At 40.1% G+C, this 20,281-nt stretch overlaps 1 protein-coding gene across 4 annotated transcripts in view; it reads right to left on the bottom strand.

Annotated features, from left to right (window-relative positions):
• Positions 1 to 527: 527 nt before the first annotated feature.
• Fatp (fatty acid transport protein) overlaps positions 528 to 20,281 on the bottom strand; it is a 51,715-nt gene continuing 31,961 nt past the window's right edge. For all 4 annotated transcript variants that reach the window (XM_062677070.1, NM_001134255.1, XM_062677072.1 and 1 more), the window contains 12 exon segments: positions 19,978 to 20,225; positions 19,294 to 19,444; positions 18,275 to 18,512; positions 17,542 to 17,791; positions 16,809 to 17,010; positions 14,684 to 14,794; positions 13,428 to 13,509; positions 8,989 to 9,119; positions 3,438 to 3,588; positions 2,292 to 2,449; positions 1,691 to 1,844; positions 528 to 1,431 (listed from right to left, as the gene is read on the bottom strand). In XM_062677070.1, coding sequence (XP_062533054.1) covers positions 1,274 to 1,431; positions 1,691 to 1,844; positions 2,292 to 2,449; positions 3,438 to 3,588; positions 8,989 to 9,119; positions 13,428 to 13,509; positions 14,684 to 14,794; positions 16,809 to 17,010; positions 17,542 to 17,791; positions 18,275 to 18,512; positions 19,294 to 19,444; positions 19,978 to 20,225 — 2,034 coding nt within the window. In that variant the 3' untranslated portion in view covers positions 528 to 1,273.

The following is a 20,281-nucleotide window of genomic DNA, read 5'->3' as shown; positions in this document are numbered from 1 at the left end:
GAATACATTATAATTCAATTCCAAGAAGCTGGTATTATGAATCCAAATGGATAGTATAGGAAAGGAACCTTCCTTTTATTTTCTAGCCTAAGCTGGTAACCTAGAGGGTTATGCCGGCCGTACTGGGCGAGTATTTGAGCTCACGCGGCTCTAACATGGCGAATTTGCTAATATTAGCCCTAAGGCTGGTGTTAGTAACGTCCTCAGGTTGATAGCAAGAGCAGTATTTCGTAGAATCTACCACAACTGAGAAAATCCGGTGAGAAACTCAGTGGGCTTTGTCTGTGGGTTAATTTGCTCGCCGAGTCCTTCGTCGCAAGCGATGGGTTCGACGAGGATGCTTGTAGTACCTAAAATGCCGATAGTTTATCGGGAGAATCCGACTGTTTATTCGGTTACCGGCGACACACCTTCCTGCTTATTTTTGCCACGAAACAATAAATCTTTGTGGTTTGAAGTATGTAGCATTATTAAGTAAGTTTAAAGGTGGGCGGCGGTGGCATAATTGTATTTAGTAAAAAACTAAAAAAGTTTGAAACTTTATTTTTTATCAGGTAAAATTTCACTGGAAACAACTTCAGTTCCACGCGTTAATATAAAAAAAATACTACACTTACTTTCTTAATGTAAATAACAAATAATATATAAAATAAAATGGAACTTTATATTTATTATCACAAATTTTAACAAAGCAATAAATTAATTGACCCAAAACTATACTAATGTAAGTACTGGCGTCTAGTTCGTTTCTTAGGCTAAACAATTGTTGGCAATATTCTTCTGAATAGTATATTACGACCACAGGTAGATCATTTAATTACTTAGCTGGATGGATACAATCGTATACGGATACGCATCGTATACAGATACAATCATACAATCAATGAAACAATTATTCCATGGATTAATTTTGAAATTATGGTACTCTAAGCAAACCATTATGACTTGTCTTTGACAATACAACTGTCTGCACTTCCTATAAATTAGGTTTATGAATTTAAAGTTGACTATCGAAATTATAAATATTTCAAACTTTTTAAAAAAATGTGAGAGCTATAAAAGAAATATGTAAATATGTATGAAAATCTGCACATTATGATTATATTGACTGAACTGTAATTGTAATGAATAAAAAGCAAAAATGCAGTAGTTCAGGTATGTTTAACATTCAATTCACATAAGATATTCAGTTATAATCCCACTACATATTACAAATTATTTATCTATCAATATACAATTAAAACAAATGTCCACTAGTAATCGTAACAAAAAATCATAGCCGAATTTCACCAGATATAATCTTTTCGTATTCTTCAACTCCTAAGGGCACGTACTTATTCTGTTTTGGTTCAAAGAAGAACATTTTGTCGCTCACAGTTGATGGATTATAACCTTCTTTTTGTAAATCCACTTTCTTCATTTTGAATGTTCCTGAAATCAAAAATATTGGGTATAGATGTCAAAAGACGTGCACATTCATTATCATTTATCTATTTGTATGAATAAATGTATAAATAAATGTTAGTACAGCACAATTATTATCTATTTCCCCTTAACTATTATTTAGCCTTAACTAGACTGCACCATAGATAATACGCATAATATTTGACTGCACTCAATCTAGTTCAATTGAATCGACCGTATTCTATGATGCGCGACATGAATGTTAAATATTGTAATGAACACTCACCTGTCATATCAACGCTGGTCATTATTCTAATGAATATTGGCCTCGCGTATTTAGGCAGGTCTTTCGCAATATCTTTGGCGAGTTTATCCAGGTCCAATGTGCCTTCAATGTCCACTATGCCGCACATGCCAGCCCGACCTTCCGTATTCGGAATCTGTGGACATTTTTTTATTTATAGGTTATTTCAGAACTTTTGATTTTTCAGAAATCGAATTTCTGATGTATGTTTCCCGAAATAATAAGTAGGGCTTAGCAAAAGGTGATAAATTACTTAAAAACATATAGCAAGACGTTTAATTTCCACATTTTTTTACCTTAGTTACCGTTAATTGAAACCGACCGTTTATTTTTATTTTATGGCTTTGCATATTATTTGACGGGGTTATAATTTGATGTATAATATTAAAGCACATTGAATGTCACCGTATTCTCTTTTTTAAATCCCTAATTGTCGAAGAAAATAGTTAAGTTCTAAAAGCATGTGGTAGTCTAAAATTAGTCTGTACAGATGATGGCCTTAATACGTCTTGAATGTTACGGAGCAACTCTTGCCTTGTTAAAAAAATATTATTCATATTCACATTGTCTGATAAACTTATACCTCTACACCGTAGACTACAGCGTCCCTTTGATTGGCACATCTAGACACGGCCGCCTCGACCTCTGTGGTGGAAACGTTCTCTCCGCGCCACCGGAACGTGTCTCCGGTGCGGTCGCGGAAGTACAGATAACCTAATTCGTCCGCCACCAGGATGTCACCTAGAAATACATATTAGAGAATATTTACTAAAAAGAAAACCTAGTACTAAAATACTAGTAAAGAGAAACTAGTACTCATTTGTCAAAGATATATTTTTATATATTGAATAAGCGGAGGATCGAGCTGCCGGCTAACCTGGCTGTCCTACCCTTCAAACTGGAATACATTACTGCTTCGCGGTAGAAATAGGCAACGTGGTGATATCTATCCATGCGGGTTCACAGCTTATTTTGGTTATTTTTAGAAGTCGTCGTGGCCTAAAGACTAATCTCCCGGTGCATTCGTAGCGATTGATACGACTAAGCCGGTAATCTAATCCCGCAGGCGGGTACCACTTTTTCAAATGAAATACGTACATAACAAATGTTCGCCATTGACTTCCACGCTGAAGCAATAACATTGTGTAGTTAAAAAAAACCGCGTAAATAATATTTTGCGTAGTTACTGGTGATAAGTCGTTTTGTGAGTCCGCTCGGGTGCCACCACCATGCCTATTTCTGCCGTGAAGCAGTAATGCATTTCGGTTTGAAGGGTGGGGCAGCTGTTATAACTATACTGAGACCTTAGAACTCATATCTCAAAGTGGGTGGCCGCATTTACGTTGTTGATGTCTTTATGCTAACCACGCTAACCACTTCACCCCAGGTGGGTCATCAGCTCGTCCACACGTCTAGCAATAAAAAAAGGAAATGGTGATCCGATTGACGATATATATTTTAGTTCACTCCCTAACACATGCTCGATGTCAATGCTACGTTAAACGCTCATGACAGTGACCTTTAGATGTTTTGATAGAACGTGCAGGCATTCTGTTTTTCAACTTTTTTCAGTTACTAAAAAATCACCACTATGATCGTTGTAGTAAGATTCAAATTCGCAAAACAATCTAAGAAGACTGATTGATGTTTTTTTTTTCAGATCGCTATCAAAAATGAAACGTTACGACACACACAGTACCTTGTACATTAGAATAAAAATTAAACGAACCTGATATAAACGCAGAATCGCCGATGTTAAATACGTCTCTAACTATTTTCTTCTCAGATGCTTCTTTGTCCACGTAACCCAGGAACGCCCTTGATGGATTGTTAGGTTTAATCTTGCCAATAAATACTCCTGGCTCATACGGCTTTGCTAGCTGGATGGAAAAGTATGAGAATATTTATAAAGATTTGATTTGATATTTAAGGTTACACGACGCCGCCTTCGAAATATTGATTTTGCATTCGTAGCACTTTTTTTAACATTTTATTGAATCGTAATTCATCAATGACTGCTGGGTAATTAAGGTTCATATTTTTTTGTAGCAGACAAAAAAATGTACACGATGTTCTTCAGCATTCCTAAACAAGTGTTAAGAACTTATTTCCTTATAAAAAGCTCACGGCAAACCTGGTGTTAAGTGGTCACCGGAGCCCACAGACATCAACTACGTTAATTCCGTTGCCCATCTAGTGATATGAGTTTTTCTTTCCTACCTAAGCTGATAGCCTTGAGATAGCGTTACTATACTTGAGACCTTAGAACTTGTATCTCAAGGAGAGTGGCGCATTTACGTTGTGGATGTCTATGGGCTCCAGTAACCACTTAACACCAGGTGGGCTGTGAGCCCGTCCACCCATCTAAGCAATATTTTTTTTTTTTTTTTTTTTTTTTATTGCTCTTGTAGGCAGACGAGCATACGGCCCACCTGATGGTGAGTGGTTACCGTCGCCCATGGACTTCAGCAATGCCAGGGGCAGAGCCAAGCCGCTGCCTACCGCTTAATACTCTCCACAAGCCTCGTTTGAAGAAGGACATGTCATAGCGCTCGGGAAACACCGTGGAGGGGAGCTCATTCCATAGCCGGATGGTACGTGGCAAAAAAGACCTCTGGAAACGCACTGTGGATGACCGCAGTGGCTCCAGGTAGTATGGATGAACTCTACTCCGGTGGCGGGCGGTGCGATGGTAAAAACGAGATGCCGGTATCATCTCGAACAATTCCTCAGAGCACTCCCCATGGAACATACGATACAGAATACAGAGGGAACCGAAGTCCCTCCGCAGACCCAGAGGCTCCAAACGATCCGTGAGAATGGGATTATCGACAATCCGAACGGCCCTCTTCTGTATGGAGTCAAATGGAAGAAGCTGGTATTTGGGAGCCCCGGCCCAGAGATGGGAGCAGTACTCCACGCGAGGCCGGACTTGTGCTTTATAAAGCAAAAGTCTTTGTCCAGGCGTGAAGTACCGCTTTGCTCTGTTGAGGACTCCCAGCATTTTGGACGCCAACTTGGCTTTGCCTTCCAAATGACTCCGAAACTGGACATCGCTCGAAATGTCGACCCCAAGTATCCCGATACTCTCGGAAGGTTGCAGGGATACTCCTTGGAATTGCGGCGCCATGACAAAGGGGTCCTTCTTCGCAGTGAACGCGCAAACTTGTGTCTTTATCGGGTTGAATTGAACCAAGTTCAATTCACCCCATTCGGAGACTCGCCCCAGAGAGTTCTCCACTTCAGACACAAGTTTTGATCGTCTCTCTTGCACCGCGCTCCGAGAGAGACTCTGATGGCCGATATATCGCGCATCCCCCGTGCTGTCATCCGCATAGCAATGCATGCCATCAATAGACAGCATGTCATTGATATACAGGATGAAAAGCGTGGGGGAGAGCACCGAACCTTGTGGAACGCCAGCGTTAATGGTCATGGTATCAGAGCAGTCACCGTCTACAACGACCGTGATGCTCCGCCCATCCAAAAAGCTAGCGATCCACTTGCAGAGTCCCTCGGGGATTCCGTAAGATGGTAGCTTCGATAGAAGTGCCCTATGCCAGACCCTGTCGAAGGCCTTCGCGATATCAAGGCTCACAGCAAGAGCCTCGCCCTTGCTCTCCAAGGCTTCAGCCCACCTGTGAGTAAGGTATACAAGAAGATCGCCAGCTGAGCGACCTTGACGGAAACCGTACTGTCGGTCACTGATCAGCTGGCGATCCTCAAGATACTTCAGGAGTTGTGTATTTATTATTCGCTCCATCACCTTGGAAAGCAAGGAAGTTATCGCGATAGGCCTATAGCTCGACGGGTCCGACCGGTCACCCTTCTTGGGGATAGGGTGGACGTGGGCGGTCTTCCATGAAGACGGAACCCTGTTAGCGCAATAAGAGAGGCGATACAAACGCGTTAGCGCAGGTGTCAGCTCAGGGGCGCACGTTTTCAGAACCACTGCGGGGATGCCATCTGGCCCACTCGACTTATGGACGTCCAGGAGTCGGAGCTCCCGCCTAACTGCACACTGTGTGAAGCAGATATCTGGCAGGGAGATATCACACCGGGGGATGTTCGGTGGTGTAGCACCCCCGTCGTCCACAGTCGAGTTCGAGGCGAAGAGTTTGACCAGAAGGTCAGCCTTCTCTTTCGCGCTGTGGGCCAGAGTGTCATCGGACTTGCGCAGTGGTGGGAGACTAGACCTACAAAAGTTTCCTTCTGCAGCTTTGGCGAGCGACCAAAAAGCACGGCTCCCGGAGGGATAGCTCTTTAATCGCTCGCCAACTCTAGCAACGTGCTCCGACTTCGCCTTGGCAATTACCTTCTTGTAGGACCTGGAAGCGGCGTTATATTTCCGCCTTTCCCCTGAGATGTTAGGATCCCGACGTCTCCTGGCATTATCCCATGCCACGTATGCGGACCGCTTGAGGTGTGCAGCATCCCTACTGGCATTGTTATACCAGGGTCTGCTGCGACCCCCAACGGGCACTTCAGAGGAGGGAATAAACAATTCCATCCCCCGGAGCACCACGTCTTTAAGACGGTCCGCACAGACGTCAGGATCAGCAGAGGAAAAGCAGAACCGCCCCCATGGGTAGGATGCGTAAAATTCACGCAATCCATCCCAATCTGCTGACATATACCGCCAAACTCTACGATACCCGGTCGTCGTTCGACGACCAGGACGAGAGAGTGGTACGGCAGCACGAATAAGGCAGTGATCAGACGATCCAAGCGGAGCGTCGACCACCACACTGTATCCGGCCGGATCCGTGGTCAGCAGAAGGTCCAACAAAGAAGGTTCGTGCCCCTCGATATCTGGGACACGGGTGGGCTGTGTCACCAGCTGGGAGAAGCCGTAGGCCAAGGCGAAATCGTAGGCAGTCCGACCCGGGAGGTCAGTGGTTCTGGACCCCAACCACTCTTGGTGGTGAGCGTTAAAGTCTCCAAGAACCACCACCTCCGCAGATGGGTACTGCTCAAGCACGCGGTTAGTCCCCTCTTGCACATGCTCAAACAGAGCTGAACCTGCATCACTGCTGTGGGACCTGTACAGGCACGCGTAGATTCGGATACAGCCCCCGTGATCCACGCGCAGCCACAAGAGGGACAGGTCCCGTTGTTCGAGGCCCCGAAGACGGCGACAACAGACATCCGCCCGGACGAATACGCACACCCCGGCTTTACGTAGGAAGTTGTGCTCCAATACGTAGCCGGGGTATTCAAGGTATGAGGTATCGTCCGGAGCAGATATCTGCGTCTCCGTTAAAAAAAGCAGGGCAGGCTGCGCCGTCTCAAGGTGGTGGTGTACGGCGTCAAGGTTGCTATGAAGGCCCCTGACATTGCTGAAATCCACATTAAATGTGGAATGGGGAACCGCCTGTAAAACCCTTTTCTTTTTTTTAGACTTCATAAATTATATTTCCGGAGAGTAGGATTGGGAGAGGTAGGATGTTGGAGGTGAGATCGAGGCAACACCTGAATGAAGCGCGGAACATAGTACGTGCTCGACCACGGGTTGCGTGAGAGACTGACGCAGGGCATGGAAGGGCCCCCAGTCCACCCTGCGTACGATCGCCGGGATCCACTCCGGTCTCCGACTCCGGCACGACGACCGCACGACAGGATTTTACACCGGTTGGCGGGACAGCTTCCCGGGGCGGAGTTTAGTAGAGACACCCGGGTTCAGGTCCCCTACTGACCGGCGGGCGGCAGCGGATACCGTTTCACTAGGTCTCCCTATACCCCCGTCAAACAATCACGCCCCGTGAGCTCGCACCCACGTCTGCTCCGCATGTTCCAGACGTCACCAAGATTCACCCCCAGCAAGGAAGGGGAAAGGGAAGGAATAGAACTGGCTCTCCAACCCACACGCCGGAACACAGCTAGGCTATTTGGCGGCGGACTCTAGTTGGAGGGTGGTCGCCAGCCAGTCGGACAAGTCCTACCACCGATTATGAATTCGGCTCCCGTTTTGCACCACCCAGGGGTCACTTGTAGGGAATTGCGGGTTAAACCTACGGAAGCGGGAAGCACCAACCCCCAAAAAATTAAAAAAAGGCTATTTCAGCGTAACCTTAACTAGTAGGTGAGCTCACGGGGTCAAACCTGACGTAGTTGCTAACACGAACCCTAGCAAGAGCCGTGCTTCGCAGAATCTATCACCGGATCGGAGACGCGATCCACTGAGAAGATCCGACGAGAAACTCAGTGGGGTGTGTCTGTGAGTTAATTTACTCGTCAAGCCCTTCGTCGCAAGAGACGGGTTCGACGAGAACAATGACCGGTGCTTGAGGTACCTAAAAGCACTGTTAGTGGATCGGGAGGATCCGAAATGACATGTTTTGGGCGACGTCGACTGCTTTCCATTCTGTCCGCAGGATCGGGAATGTAGTTACCGGCGGCCACGATGAGAGAGTTCTCGTGTCGTGCCACTTTATCGAAGTGGATATGAGTTCTAAGTCTCCGTTTTTACAGTATAACAGCTGCCCTACACTTCAAACCGAAACGCATTGTTGCTTCACGGCAGAAATAAGCAGGGTGGTAGTCCCTACCTGTGCGTACTCAGAAGACGTCCTAACACTAATAATTACGCAAATAATATATTTTTGCGAGTTTGATTTTTATTACATATTAATCTTTTAACGTAGCAATAAATCGTGAAAATTTATCAAGTATGTATTTCATGACAAAAATTGTTACCTTTACGGTCAATATCAGTACAGAGAGCGACTTATCTATTAGGCCAAGACGAGTTCAAATTTCCTTGATTCCTACAGTAACAGTGTCCTAATTTAGCAAATTGGCTGTGTTTATAATTACATTATTCTGAGCACCTAAGGAGTGGTGCTACCGTTCTCCGGTTTGAGGAGTAGAATAGCCGTATTTACGTTGTACTTTCTATCCTTCAAAAGGGTAGACCTTGAGCAATGTTAGCAGTGTGCTGCGAGTTTTTAACGTTTTTGATAGCGTAAAAGTTAACTCAAATTTGTATGGAGTTGCACGTTTGCCTACGTTTGCCGCTAGAAGCGCAGTTTCAATTGCTTACAAATATGAGTTAACTTTTACGCTATCGAGAACGTTAATAAAACTAGAACTAAGCACACTGGTCGGTTATCTATCATCGATAACGGTATTAACAACATTGTCCACTTTTAATACAATACGCCCTATACAAAAATTTAAGCTATTATACCTATCGTTTAGGAGCTTGTAACTAGTAGCATTTTATGTAGACCCATTCCTAGGCAGAGTTTTTTTTAATAAATTCATTATAAATACAATACCTGGCAAAGTCCTTTGGAATTCCTGATTGGTTCGCCAGTTTCTTGATCAACCTTGAGAATCGCTATCGGGTAAACTGCGGGGATGATTCTCGATACAAATCCTATTGCACCTGTCTTGTTGTCGATGTTTACTGGAAGTGAATAAATTCGTTCATTTCATAATATCCCAAACTTTTTTACAATATGTACTGTATACAGGGTATCTCAGAAAGAATGGATAATCTTGAAACACCTAATAGTAGAGTAATAAGGACTCAAAATAAAAAATAATCTAGGCTATCTCTATCTAGTATTTTTTTTTATAGCTTTGATGGTTGGACGTGCTCACATCCCACCTGGTGTTAAGTGGTTACTGGAGCCCATAGACATCTACAATGTAAATACGCCACCCACCTTGAGATATAAGTTCTAAGGTCTCAGTATAGTTACAACGGCTACCCCACCCTTCGAACCGAAACGCATTACTGCTTCACGGCGGAAATAGGCGGGGTGGTGGTACCTACCCATGCGGACTCCCAAGAGGTCCTACCACCAGTGATTACGCAAATTATAATTTTGCGGGTTTGATTTTTATTACAAGATGTTATTCCTTCACCGTGGAAGTCAATCGTGAACATTGACTAGACTATCACTATCTCATCCTACAGATGTGTGTGTATATTTTTACGAAAATGTTTCTTTCAATGGTTAATATAAAAGGTTTTGCGGCGAGGTCGTTCAAAAGAAGGTCGAGACACCCAAAAAAAAATTAAAACTCGTATGAACGAACCTGTATAAAAGCGGTTTTTATAAAAGTATATCCGACCTTATACTTCAGATGTCTAGAAAGATATTCCCATTTATATGGCCAAATATAATTTATATTACATTACAAATTTAATTATTGAATATCTGTGGCCTGATGTTTCATTCGTGCTGAATTTATAACTCAGAAAGAATGAAACTCGTTGAATTTTTCGGGGATAAATAATTGTGTGGACTTACTCCACATAACTATTGAATATTATAATTTGTGTCACTTCCTGGTCCAAATAACTACCAGTAATTTAGTAGATCTGTTTGTTTTATACACAAAATCTCCAAGGAATACACGCGTTGTACGTACTTATATGTACATATACATACTTGTATGTATAAGATGTCTATATATTATACATATTTAAATATATGTATGTGAAATTTCATGCAAAATAGTTAAGCCATTTTTCCATCTCTGAGTAATAAACATCCAAACAAGACATAAGACTTTGACCTTTGTGTAAATTAAAGATAGATACCATAGATTTATGTAAGATATTAGTAGCTTTTTTAAATACTAAAAGTTTTGGAGGCTAGTGTCATTAAAAAACGGTGATTGAGAATCTCATTTTTCATTGGACGTGTTATGTTTTTAATAAACAAGTAATTAAAATATTAGGATTAATGAATCAATCGTTGATGCGTAGTGGTAGAATTGATGCTGGTAATATAATACTATCTAATCACTCAAAAATGAGATTTGTTTATTTGTCACGTTCGATTACAATAAAAATTTGTACAGCTGTTTTGTTAAGAAGGTTCCTGGTGGCATCTTGTTAACAATAATTGGACAAACTACTATATTTCGAAATCGTTTGACTTCTATGGTTTTTATTTTACAGATTTGAACATTTTTATTCAGATTCAGATGCCATTCGTTCTACGAGCAATCTAGCCTGCCCCCTGCCACTTCAACGTCGCAATCCTTCCAACGTAATTTTTTTCCGATAAAATCCCACGCTTTTTTACGTTTTTTTTTTAGAATTGAACGATTACTTGTGGCCCAGAGGTCTTTCCAGTTTCACCAGGACACGTGGGCGAGCAAAGGCTCGGGGTGGGATTTGCTAACAGCTGCCCGAGCGCCTCCGAAGGAGACCTAACAACTCAAGAGCAGCTGCTTCGCGAATGAATCTACTACCGGATCGGAATCGCGACCCGCTGAGAAGATTCGGCGAGAAACTCAGCGAGCTGATTCATGGGTTAGGTTGCACGTCGACCTCTTTGTCGAGTTCGATGAGTACGGTTACCGGGGTCCCTAAGCCTGCCTGCCCTAAGCCTAGTGTTAGAGCTGAAGGCCTCTAATGCAAAGTTTATTGGATCTGATCGATCTGATCGATCTGTAAGGACGTGTCTAGGGCGTCGACGGTGACTGGCTCCTGCGTGATCAGGGGAGTAGTCAGCGGCGGCAACGATAAGGCGATTATCATGACGCATTGCACGATATTATTTGTTTGGGCTTATTGAATATTATTTTCGGATTTTTTAGTTCAGTTAGCAACAAAAACGCGTTTTTTGGTTTCTTATGTTATAGTTTATTTTATTATTAAATGCGATTTTACTCTGTATGCTAAACGTACACACGAAGATACATTTCCTTAGCATACTATTCATATTTTTAGTGAATATTTATGATTAGCAACGAAAGTATGCGTATTCGTGTACCAGTTTTCAGCTGTTGTATTTTTATGCCCTACTGTGTTGACTAGCGGTTACGTTGGTCCATCAGTTGTCATATTCAATAGCAGGCTTTTTTATTTTATTGCTTAGATGGGTGGACGAGCTCACAGCCCACCTGGAGCCCATAGACATCTACAACTCAAATGCGCCACCCACCTTGAGACATAAGTTCTAAGATCTTAGTATAGTTACAACGGCTGCCCTACCCTGCAGACCGAAACGCATTACTGCTTCACGGCAGAAATAGGCAGGGCGGTGGTACCTACCCGTGCGGACTCACAAGACGTCCTACCACCAGTCTGGAGTAGTGCTAATGAAATCACTATGCTTGTTCGAGAGACAGCGCAACGAGTCGTCTCTCTCTTTACTTAACGTAATGTTACGAAAATAAGTCACGTACAGTGCAAACGAACTTTATATTGAATGAAAATTATTCTACGTTCGCCAACTGTTAGGCCTAGGCCGCACTACGGTGAAACCGCAGCGGTTAATAACTGTTTGAGTTTATGAAACACGAAAACGAATACAAGCGGCCGCACTTGCGGTTCTTTCCCGCGACTGATTTTAAAACCGCGAAATGTTACAAAATTGTCGCGGAAAAAAACCGCAACAAAATTTGTAATCCATATAACTAGGTATCCGTGCACGCACTATGCGTAACCGCGGGCGGTTTTTTTTAAATGTCAAATACATTTGCGAAACTTTGTTTCCATGAAACTGGCTACTGACATCCGATAGTAATTGAAAAATTTCTCTAGGGGTTAAATTTCGATATTTCTTATGAAAGAAACCTTTCTCAAATCTACGGCTAGAAAGTCGATAGACCCAACATTTGTAAAATTTTCGTTGTCTTTTTATCTATTTCTTAGTACCAAAGCCACACTGCTACTGCTCTTTTGAAATTTATCCATCTTCAAACTGTGAAAATCGCGGGCGAATTCGCAGTTAATAATTGTAGTGTGTGCGTATGAAGCGGTTTCGCGGTTACAGCGGTTAACCGCTCCCGGGAAAAAACCGTAGTGCGGCCTAGGCCTTAATCCTGTAGGCACCTTTGAGAATAAAATTATACCTCTGATAATACAATTTTGAGAAAATGTCCTATTTCTTAGTTCCCTGTTCCCTGACATCTGTTTCACCTTTGCTAAACGATTCCCTCACTACTTGCTTCCAATGTTTATTCCGTGATAAAACTCCCTATCGAGTAGACATAAAAATGAATAGAGTATTGGTTACTTAATCTTGATTATTTTGATTCGGAAAATTCTCTGTCCTGTGGCTATATCTTCATTAACACACACGATCGGCAAAGTTTATAGTTCGTAGTTCCAACTGTATCTCATAAGTGTGATAAACACAGATATTTATCTATGGTACAAGGGCGGATCCAGCTTTGGCGCCAGGAGGGGGTCACATAGTCAAATTTAGATGCGTTCGTTCCCAAGCGTTTGCCATTATACAAAGTTATTATATTATTATATTAAATTAATTAAATATTGAAGGTATGTAGTTACATAAAATCTGTATGGTGACAAAATATATAAATAAAATCATTATATTCAATTAGTGGTCCACCTAAGTCCTGGAACCAGCTCAGGGGGTGGTCATGACCCCCATGACCCACCCCCTGGATCCGCCATTGCTATGGTATATATTATTAGGAAACCGTATGTTGGTATTGTGCGAACTAAGCTGCACTTAGTGCCAACACCACTGGGAAATTTTATGCATCTCATAAATGTTTGTTTAAAAGGAAATATTTTTATTCTTATTAGCAGATTTTTTTCAGATTTATATCGCAAAAATCTACCTGAATCATATAATAATATAATTCGCGGTATATTTTTTTTACTTCACGAATCTTCTATTAATTTGTTTTAGAGAACTCACGCACTTCATTCCATGTCTCTTTCGGTATCAAGACACTTTCGAATACTTATATAAATATATTTACAACGACTACCTACCGATATTTGCGTTGCCTTCTGTTGCGCCATAAAACTCGACGACACGTTTGATGTTGAAGCGTTTGACGAATTCTGTCCAGATCTAAATGATTTCAAATTATGAAAATTTATATTGGATTTATTTCTGATATAATTTCTACTTATTTATTTTATTTATGTACACACTAAAAAAGAAGACATAGTACACAGTAATAGGAAAATTATAAACAAAGGCACTGCTTATTTCTTTAAGAAATCTCTTCCAGCAGACCTGCGAGAGGATTATGAGAATAATAATTAAAAGTGATGAGTGTGTGTAGAACAGCTAAAATAACAAATACAATATGAGAATTATAGTAATGCACATACACATAGCAAATATTGTTAAAATTGAATACAAAATATTATAAGTAACACAGTATATACGAAGAGTATAGAACAATGATCATTCGGTTGATGAGAGATAGAATTGTTTGACCTTGTATTTAAAAACAGAAACAGATTTGCAAACTCGGATGTCAGCCGGCAACGAATTCAAAGAATTGTGTATTTACGAGATTATACTTTTTTTATTGCTTAGATGGGTGAACGAGCTCACGGCCCATCTGGTTTTAGAGGTTACCGGAGCCCATAGATCTAAACAACGTAAATGCCACCACAGGCCTTAAGTCAAGAGCCTATTACTGCCCTTCACGGCAGAAATAGGCAGGGTTGTAGTAGACATTATTTCTACTTGTATATCTACTATACTAGTCGCTTTAATTAAACTTTTATTGGACACGAACTACGAGCTAATAAACAGTAGTTATTAGATTTCTAAGTACGTTGCTATTGCGAAACTTTTAATATTGTTCGGCCTACAAACAGAAATCTTATTAGACCTACTTTCAAAGTCACGCATAAATGGTCACGCCAGTAGATTCCTTGATAAAGTTGTTGGTGCGAACTTATCGTGTAACTTAGTAGAGGTACGAGGTAAATTAAATGTATATCACTTTGACCCTCTTTCCCCTAAAAGAGGTTAACGAGAGGAAGGGAGTGTAAATTAGATGAATTAAACTAGGCTACGTTATAAACGTTTGTAGGTTAAGGGCTCTATGAAACATTTCGGGTCACCTGTGTACTTGATAAAGTCTTTATTTAGTTAAATATTGAAATGAAAATAACTTTAATGGAGTTCATTTTCGAAGTGTACTGCAAACCGATGATATTAATAAAATTTGAAAACGCAGTCAGGATAATATGTCGAATGGCATGTTATCGAAATGCATACTCACGGTTGGCCTCATTCCATTGCCGTATACGGTTCGAACTTTGTGTTGCCTGTCAGTTGCGGACGGAGGTGTTGCTAGGATATACCGACACATCTCCCCAATGTAGTGAGCGGCCTGTGAATACAAATCAAAGTGTATTTTCAGTTCGTAATTTGTATGAAGACAATAAAGGAATTGAATAAATTTTAAGTAATTTATAAGTTAAGTTTTTTTAAGTTATTTAAATTTTAAATATCTTATGTTCTATGATAACTACAGATACAGATAAAACTTAGTGTGTCAATGTTTAAAATTTTTAAAATAATCTTAAAGTAATGTACATTAAAATGGTCACAATTTCTTTAAAATTATAGTCGTAATGTCGTGTTTTGTGGGTTTTTACATTTTTAAATCAAACTAGACTTCTTGTTTTGAATTTTTACTTTGTACAATGTATAATGGTATGTAATGTGTGTAATAATTAGGTTAGGTTATAATAATTTAAGACATTGACTAAAATGAAGATTATATTGAGTTTAATCAACAGAAACTGCTGACCGCGTATTCACATGCATTTGTATGATTTCTTTTATTTTAATAGTTTGTTTATTGGATTGGCTCTCAATCTCATTGTAACTAATCCATTTTAATGTCATAATTATTTATTACTAGCTGACCCGGCAGACTTCGTAGTGCCTCAATCGATAAATAAAAAACCTAAACTTTTGTATAAAATAAACTTAATACAAACAAAAGGAATCCGTCCGAAGTCCGAAGTCCGAAGTCCGTCACATCAAAGAGAAATCAAAATTATTATATTTATTTAGTTCCAAGAATTTTAATATTTATCTACCTTTTAAACCTTCTCTGGACTTGTACAAATAATTCAAGACCAAAATTAGCCAAATCGGTCCAGCCGCTCTCGAGTTTTAGCGAGACTAACGAACACCAATTCATTTTTATATATATAGATAACTTTCAAATTTATTGCATTGTGAGACAAGCTAGATTTACAGCCCCCAATGTTTGACAAAATTTACACATATGTGTAAATTTGCTTTCACTTACCTCTTACATGAGAAAATGTTCAAGTTGCTCTACAGGTTTACCAACATTGACATTCAAAATATGCCTCAGGTTTCTTTTTACTGACTCTAAGCTTCCATAGCACTTAGTCTAACTATTAATTCTCCGAAATTAACAGTATGAAATTTTTGTGAGTACCATATGACGGCATGATGCTAAGTTTTTTGATAACACGAGTCTCAGATGCGATTCGTAAAATAAGGAATAAATAATAGTTTAAAAAAACTAAAAAACACGCTTTATATAAAATTCAACAAAAACATAGAAAATAAATTTTAATAAATTTAAATTGAAAATAGTGTAAAAAAATATATATTTATTGTAAAAAAAGCGTGTAAAAGTAATTTTAATTAATGTTTACGAATCGCAAAAAGTAAATGAAAGTACCGATTCGTAAGTGATTTTTCGTAAATTTCCAAAGGTAAACTAAGACTAAATCTGGAACATTTGTTGTCTGTTTAACATAAAATTTACAAATACTAAGAAAAATTGCATTAAAAAATGTTGTAGTTTCAGATTGTTTTGTGTGAGTAATCACGCTCTTTATAACGAATTAAGAACTTAATTCTACAATAACAGTTAAATCATCTAATCCTAGCATATCGACAGTATCTATATATTAATACGTGAAGCAAAAACTTTGTACCCCTTTATACAAAAATTGCGCGGACGGAGGAATATGAAATTTTCCAACTAATAGAGAATAGAGAGAAAAAGTGCAGAATGCTAATATTCTTTTTAAATTATGGATTAAAAATACATTAGATCAATAAAGAAAACATTACACACACTACCATGTATTTGACACACACATATACTCTTTGTTTATTGTCAAACTTTTGTTATTGCTTAAAGTCTGTAAGTGTCTTCAAATTGAGAATAAGTTAGTTTTGTTTATCTTTAATATTACGAGTATTTGTCTATAGTGTAGCCTTGGCGAAATCTGTAACAATAGGTCCATAATAATGTTGAAACTTATAATTTCAATTAATTATAATCGAATTTCGACTACTGCGGGACCACTAGTAATAGTAAAACCAGTTGATTTAGTATTAATTCTTACCGTTGCTTTGAATTTAATGCAATCCGGGAAATATGCAGACGCCGAAAATTTCGCTCTCAAAGCTACAGTGCACCCGAATATGAAGGCCTGACCAACTGAAATACACCCTCCAGCTGAATGATACAAAGGCATTGGACAGTACATTATATCGTTTTTTCTCAATCCACCTAAATAATGTACGCCCGATGCCATGAACACCATCCTGCAAATAAGCCACAATTAAAAAATGTATAGGTAAACGTAATAATTTTGAAGTCGTCGTGGCCTAAAGGATAAAGACGTCCGGTGCATTCGTGTTGAGCGATGCACCGGTGTTCGAATGTCAGGCGGGTACCAATTTTTGTAATGAAATACGTACTCAACAAACGTTCACGATTGACTTCCACGGTGTAGGAGTAACATCGTGTAATGAAAATCAATCCCGCAAAATTATAATTTGCGTAATTACTGGTGGTAGGACCTCTTGTGATTCCGTGCGGGTAGGTACCATCGCCTTGCCTATGTCTGCCGTGAAGCGTAATGCGTTTCGGTTTGAAGGGTGGGGCAGCTGTTGTAACTATACTTGAGACCTTAGAACTTGTATCTTAAGGTGTGTGGCACATTTTCGTCGTAGATGTCTATGGGCTCTAATATCCACTTAATACCAGGTAGGCTGTAAGCTCATCCAACCATTTAAGCAATAAAAAAAGGCAACATTCCAGTAACGCGAACTTTATAGTTATTCCTTTGTTACCTTGACGGAGATATAACTGCTGCTTTGGGCAATCCAGTAGTCCCTGACGTGTATATATATAGAAGTTTTCCGGTGAAGCCTTCTCCGTCGGAAAGACTCCACGGGGCAGGAGGTGTAGTCTCCAACATATGAGTGAAATCGTTTTCCGATTCTACAACCCTAACAGCATCACCTGATGCATTTAGGGGTCTCCGGTTGTATCTATACAGTTTTATTGCGGGATTTATTTCATTTGATATTTCATCGAATGCTGAAATAAATAGATCAAGTTTAATTAACAATACTAGACAATACTAGATTTATACTAGTACAGATATAGATTATGAAATGCATTGTCTGATCTGCCGACCCTGTAGACCGAATGGTAAACCGTCGACGTCGCCCAAAGCACGTCATTACGGATCCTCCTGATCCATTAACGGTGCTTTTAGGCACCACAAGCACCGGTCACCGTCCTCGTCGAACCCGTCGCTTGCGACGAAGGGCTCGACGAGTGAATTAGCCCATAGACACAGCCCACTGAGTTTCTGGCCGGATCTTCTCAGTGGGTCGCGTTTCCGATCCGGTGGTAGATTCTGCAAAGCACTGCTCTTGCTAGGGTCAGTGTTAGCAACTCTCCGATTTGAGCCCCGTGAGCTCACCTACAAACGTTAGGGCGAAGCTGAAATAGGCTCTCAAGGCTATAAGCATAGGTATGGGGAAAAAAGTCTGATCTGTGTATTTATGTACCTACCACTCTGAAACTCGCTTCCGTATATCACAACGTTACATTTCGCAACGTTAACCGAATGCAGAAGAGCGTTTCCGGTTTGGTTCGTGTTTATGAGAGGCGACACGCCTCCCATGCGAGCTACGCCTAGCCACGTCGCCGGCAATTCCGGACAGTTATTCATCATTACGCCGACAACATCTCCACGTTTCACACCATGATTCTTAAGCACTGCCGTAACACGAAGACTGAATTCTTCGACCTGTATTTAATTTTTCACAGATTATTTAGAGATTTACATTCGTCAGTCTCATTAGTAATATTACGGCCACACACGTTTCAAATTTACGGTAGATTTAATATTGAATTAATTAATTAAAGACATTTTTACTGACACATTTACTTGTGATAAGACCTCTTGTGAGTCCGCGCGGGTAGGTACCACCACCCTGTCTATTTCTGCCGTGAAGCATATCTTAAGTTTTGAAGGGTGGGGCAGCCGTTGTAACTTTACTTGAGACCTTAGAACTTATATCTCAAAGTTGGCTTCTATGGGCTCCAGTAACCACTTAACACCAGGTGGGCTGTGAGCTCGTCCACCCATCTAAGCAATAAAAAAAAACATTGTTACCTCCTTATCTTGATGATTGCAAAATTATTTATATGGTTGGTTATATTTAATAATTTTATGAAAACGAAAAGAAAACCGGTCTATAAAAGTAACAGAGTAATATCGTAAGTTAAAGGTTTTCAAGGTTCTTCGCATAATTAATTCAACTCATAATACTATGTACAATGTATAGGCCTTTTATTAAAAATAAGATTTGCATCAGGTTAATTTTGTTATCGTTTAAGACAGTTATATATTATATATTATACTGTTACACCGAGAGTTATTGGTTAATTAAAATCAATACAAAAGAGAACGGACATTTTAAAAATTTCTTAACGTGTCCCAATTGGTTCCCATTGTGAAAACGGTTTTGCTGTATCGGAATATTTCTGCTAAATATGATTCAAGTACAAAAAAATATATGTTTTACCTGTTTAAAGGACCATGACTCGTTCTCGTAAAGGAAGCATGCTTTGTTCGGATGTCTCTTTACATTTTCATGGAATATATCGGGCATTGACCAGTTCTTCTTACCAAAATTACCCGAAAGTCTCAGGATTTTAACATAACACCACAGTGCCCTGTGAATGAAGAAAATCTCTTGAACCTCCATTGTTAGCATATAATGCAAATCACGTAACAATGAGATCATGATTTTAACGATAGCATTTTATAAATATAAACACAGTTTATGGGTAGTAAATCCATAAATCCCGGTAAATAATAGCTATGTGAAACATTTTATCATTTCAACAATGACTTCAATAGTACTAGAACGTTCTTAGTTGTAAATCATACGAGGAACGCGGTACGAAGTACGTTGTATAAATCTGTACAAGATTTTCTGAGATTTTTTTACTGCTTAGACGAGTGGACGAGCTCACAGCCCACCTGGTGTTAAGTGGTTACTGGAGCACATAGACATCTACAACGTAAATGCGCCACCCAACTCGAGATATAAGTTCTAAGATCTCAGTATAGTTACACCGGCTACCCCACCCTTCGAACCGAAACGCATTACTGCTTCACGGCGGAAATAGGCGGGGCGGTGGTACCTACAACGACTTCTAAAAAATATTGTAAACAATCCGTTTTAAAGAATATTCAAACTTACGAAAAATCTCTAGGAGCAGTTCTGGCCGCGATGTACAGCCATTTCCAGAAATAGCCAACGGTGAATACCACCAAAAGTACAACGAAGATGATAAGACTGGTGAGCCAGTCCTGGAACACCCAGGCGACGCCACAGGCTATCACGATAACTGCTAGCGACAGCAACACGTAAAATATTTTTCCCCAAGACACTCCATCCGAATCACTGTTCTGTTTGCTTTTTTCGATGTCAACAGCACCGGGTTTCATCTATTAAAAAAAATATATATGTAAATAAATATTTAAGAATTAACAGCCGTTTTATG

This window comes from Bombyx mori, chromosome 4, assembly GCF_030269925.1.
Source record: "Bombyx mori chromosome 4, ASM3026992v2".
In the NCBI taxonomy this organism is placed as follows: domain Eukaryota; kingdom Metazoa; phylum Arthropoda; class Insecta; order Lepidoptera; family Bombycidae; genus Bombyx; species Bombyx mori.
This window is presented reverse-complemented; position numbering and strand designations above follow the sequence as displayed.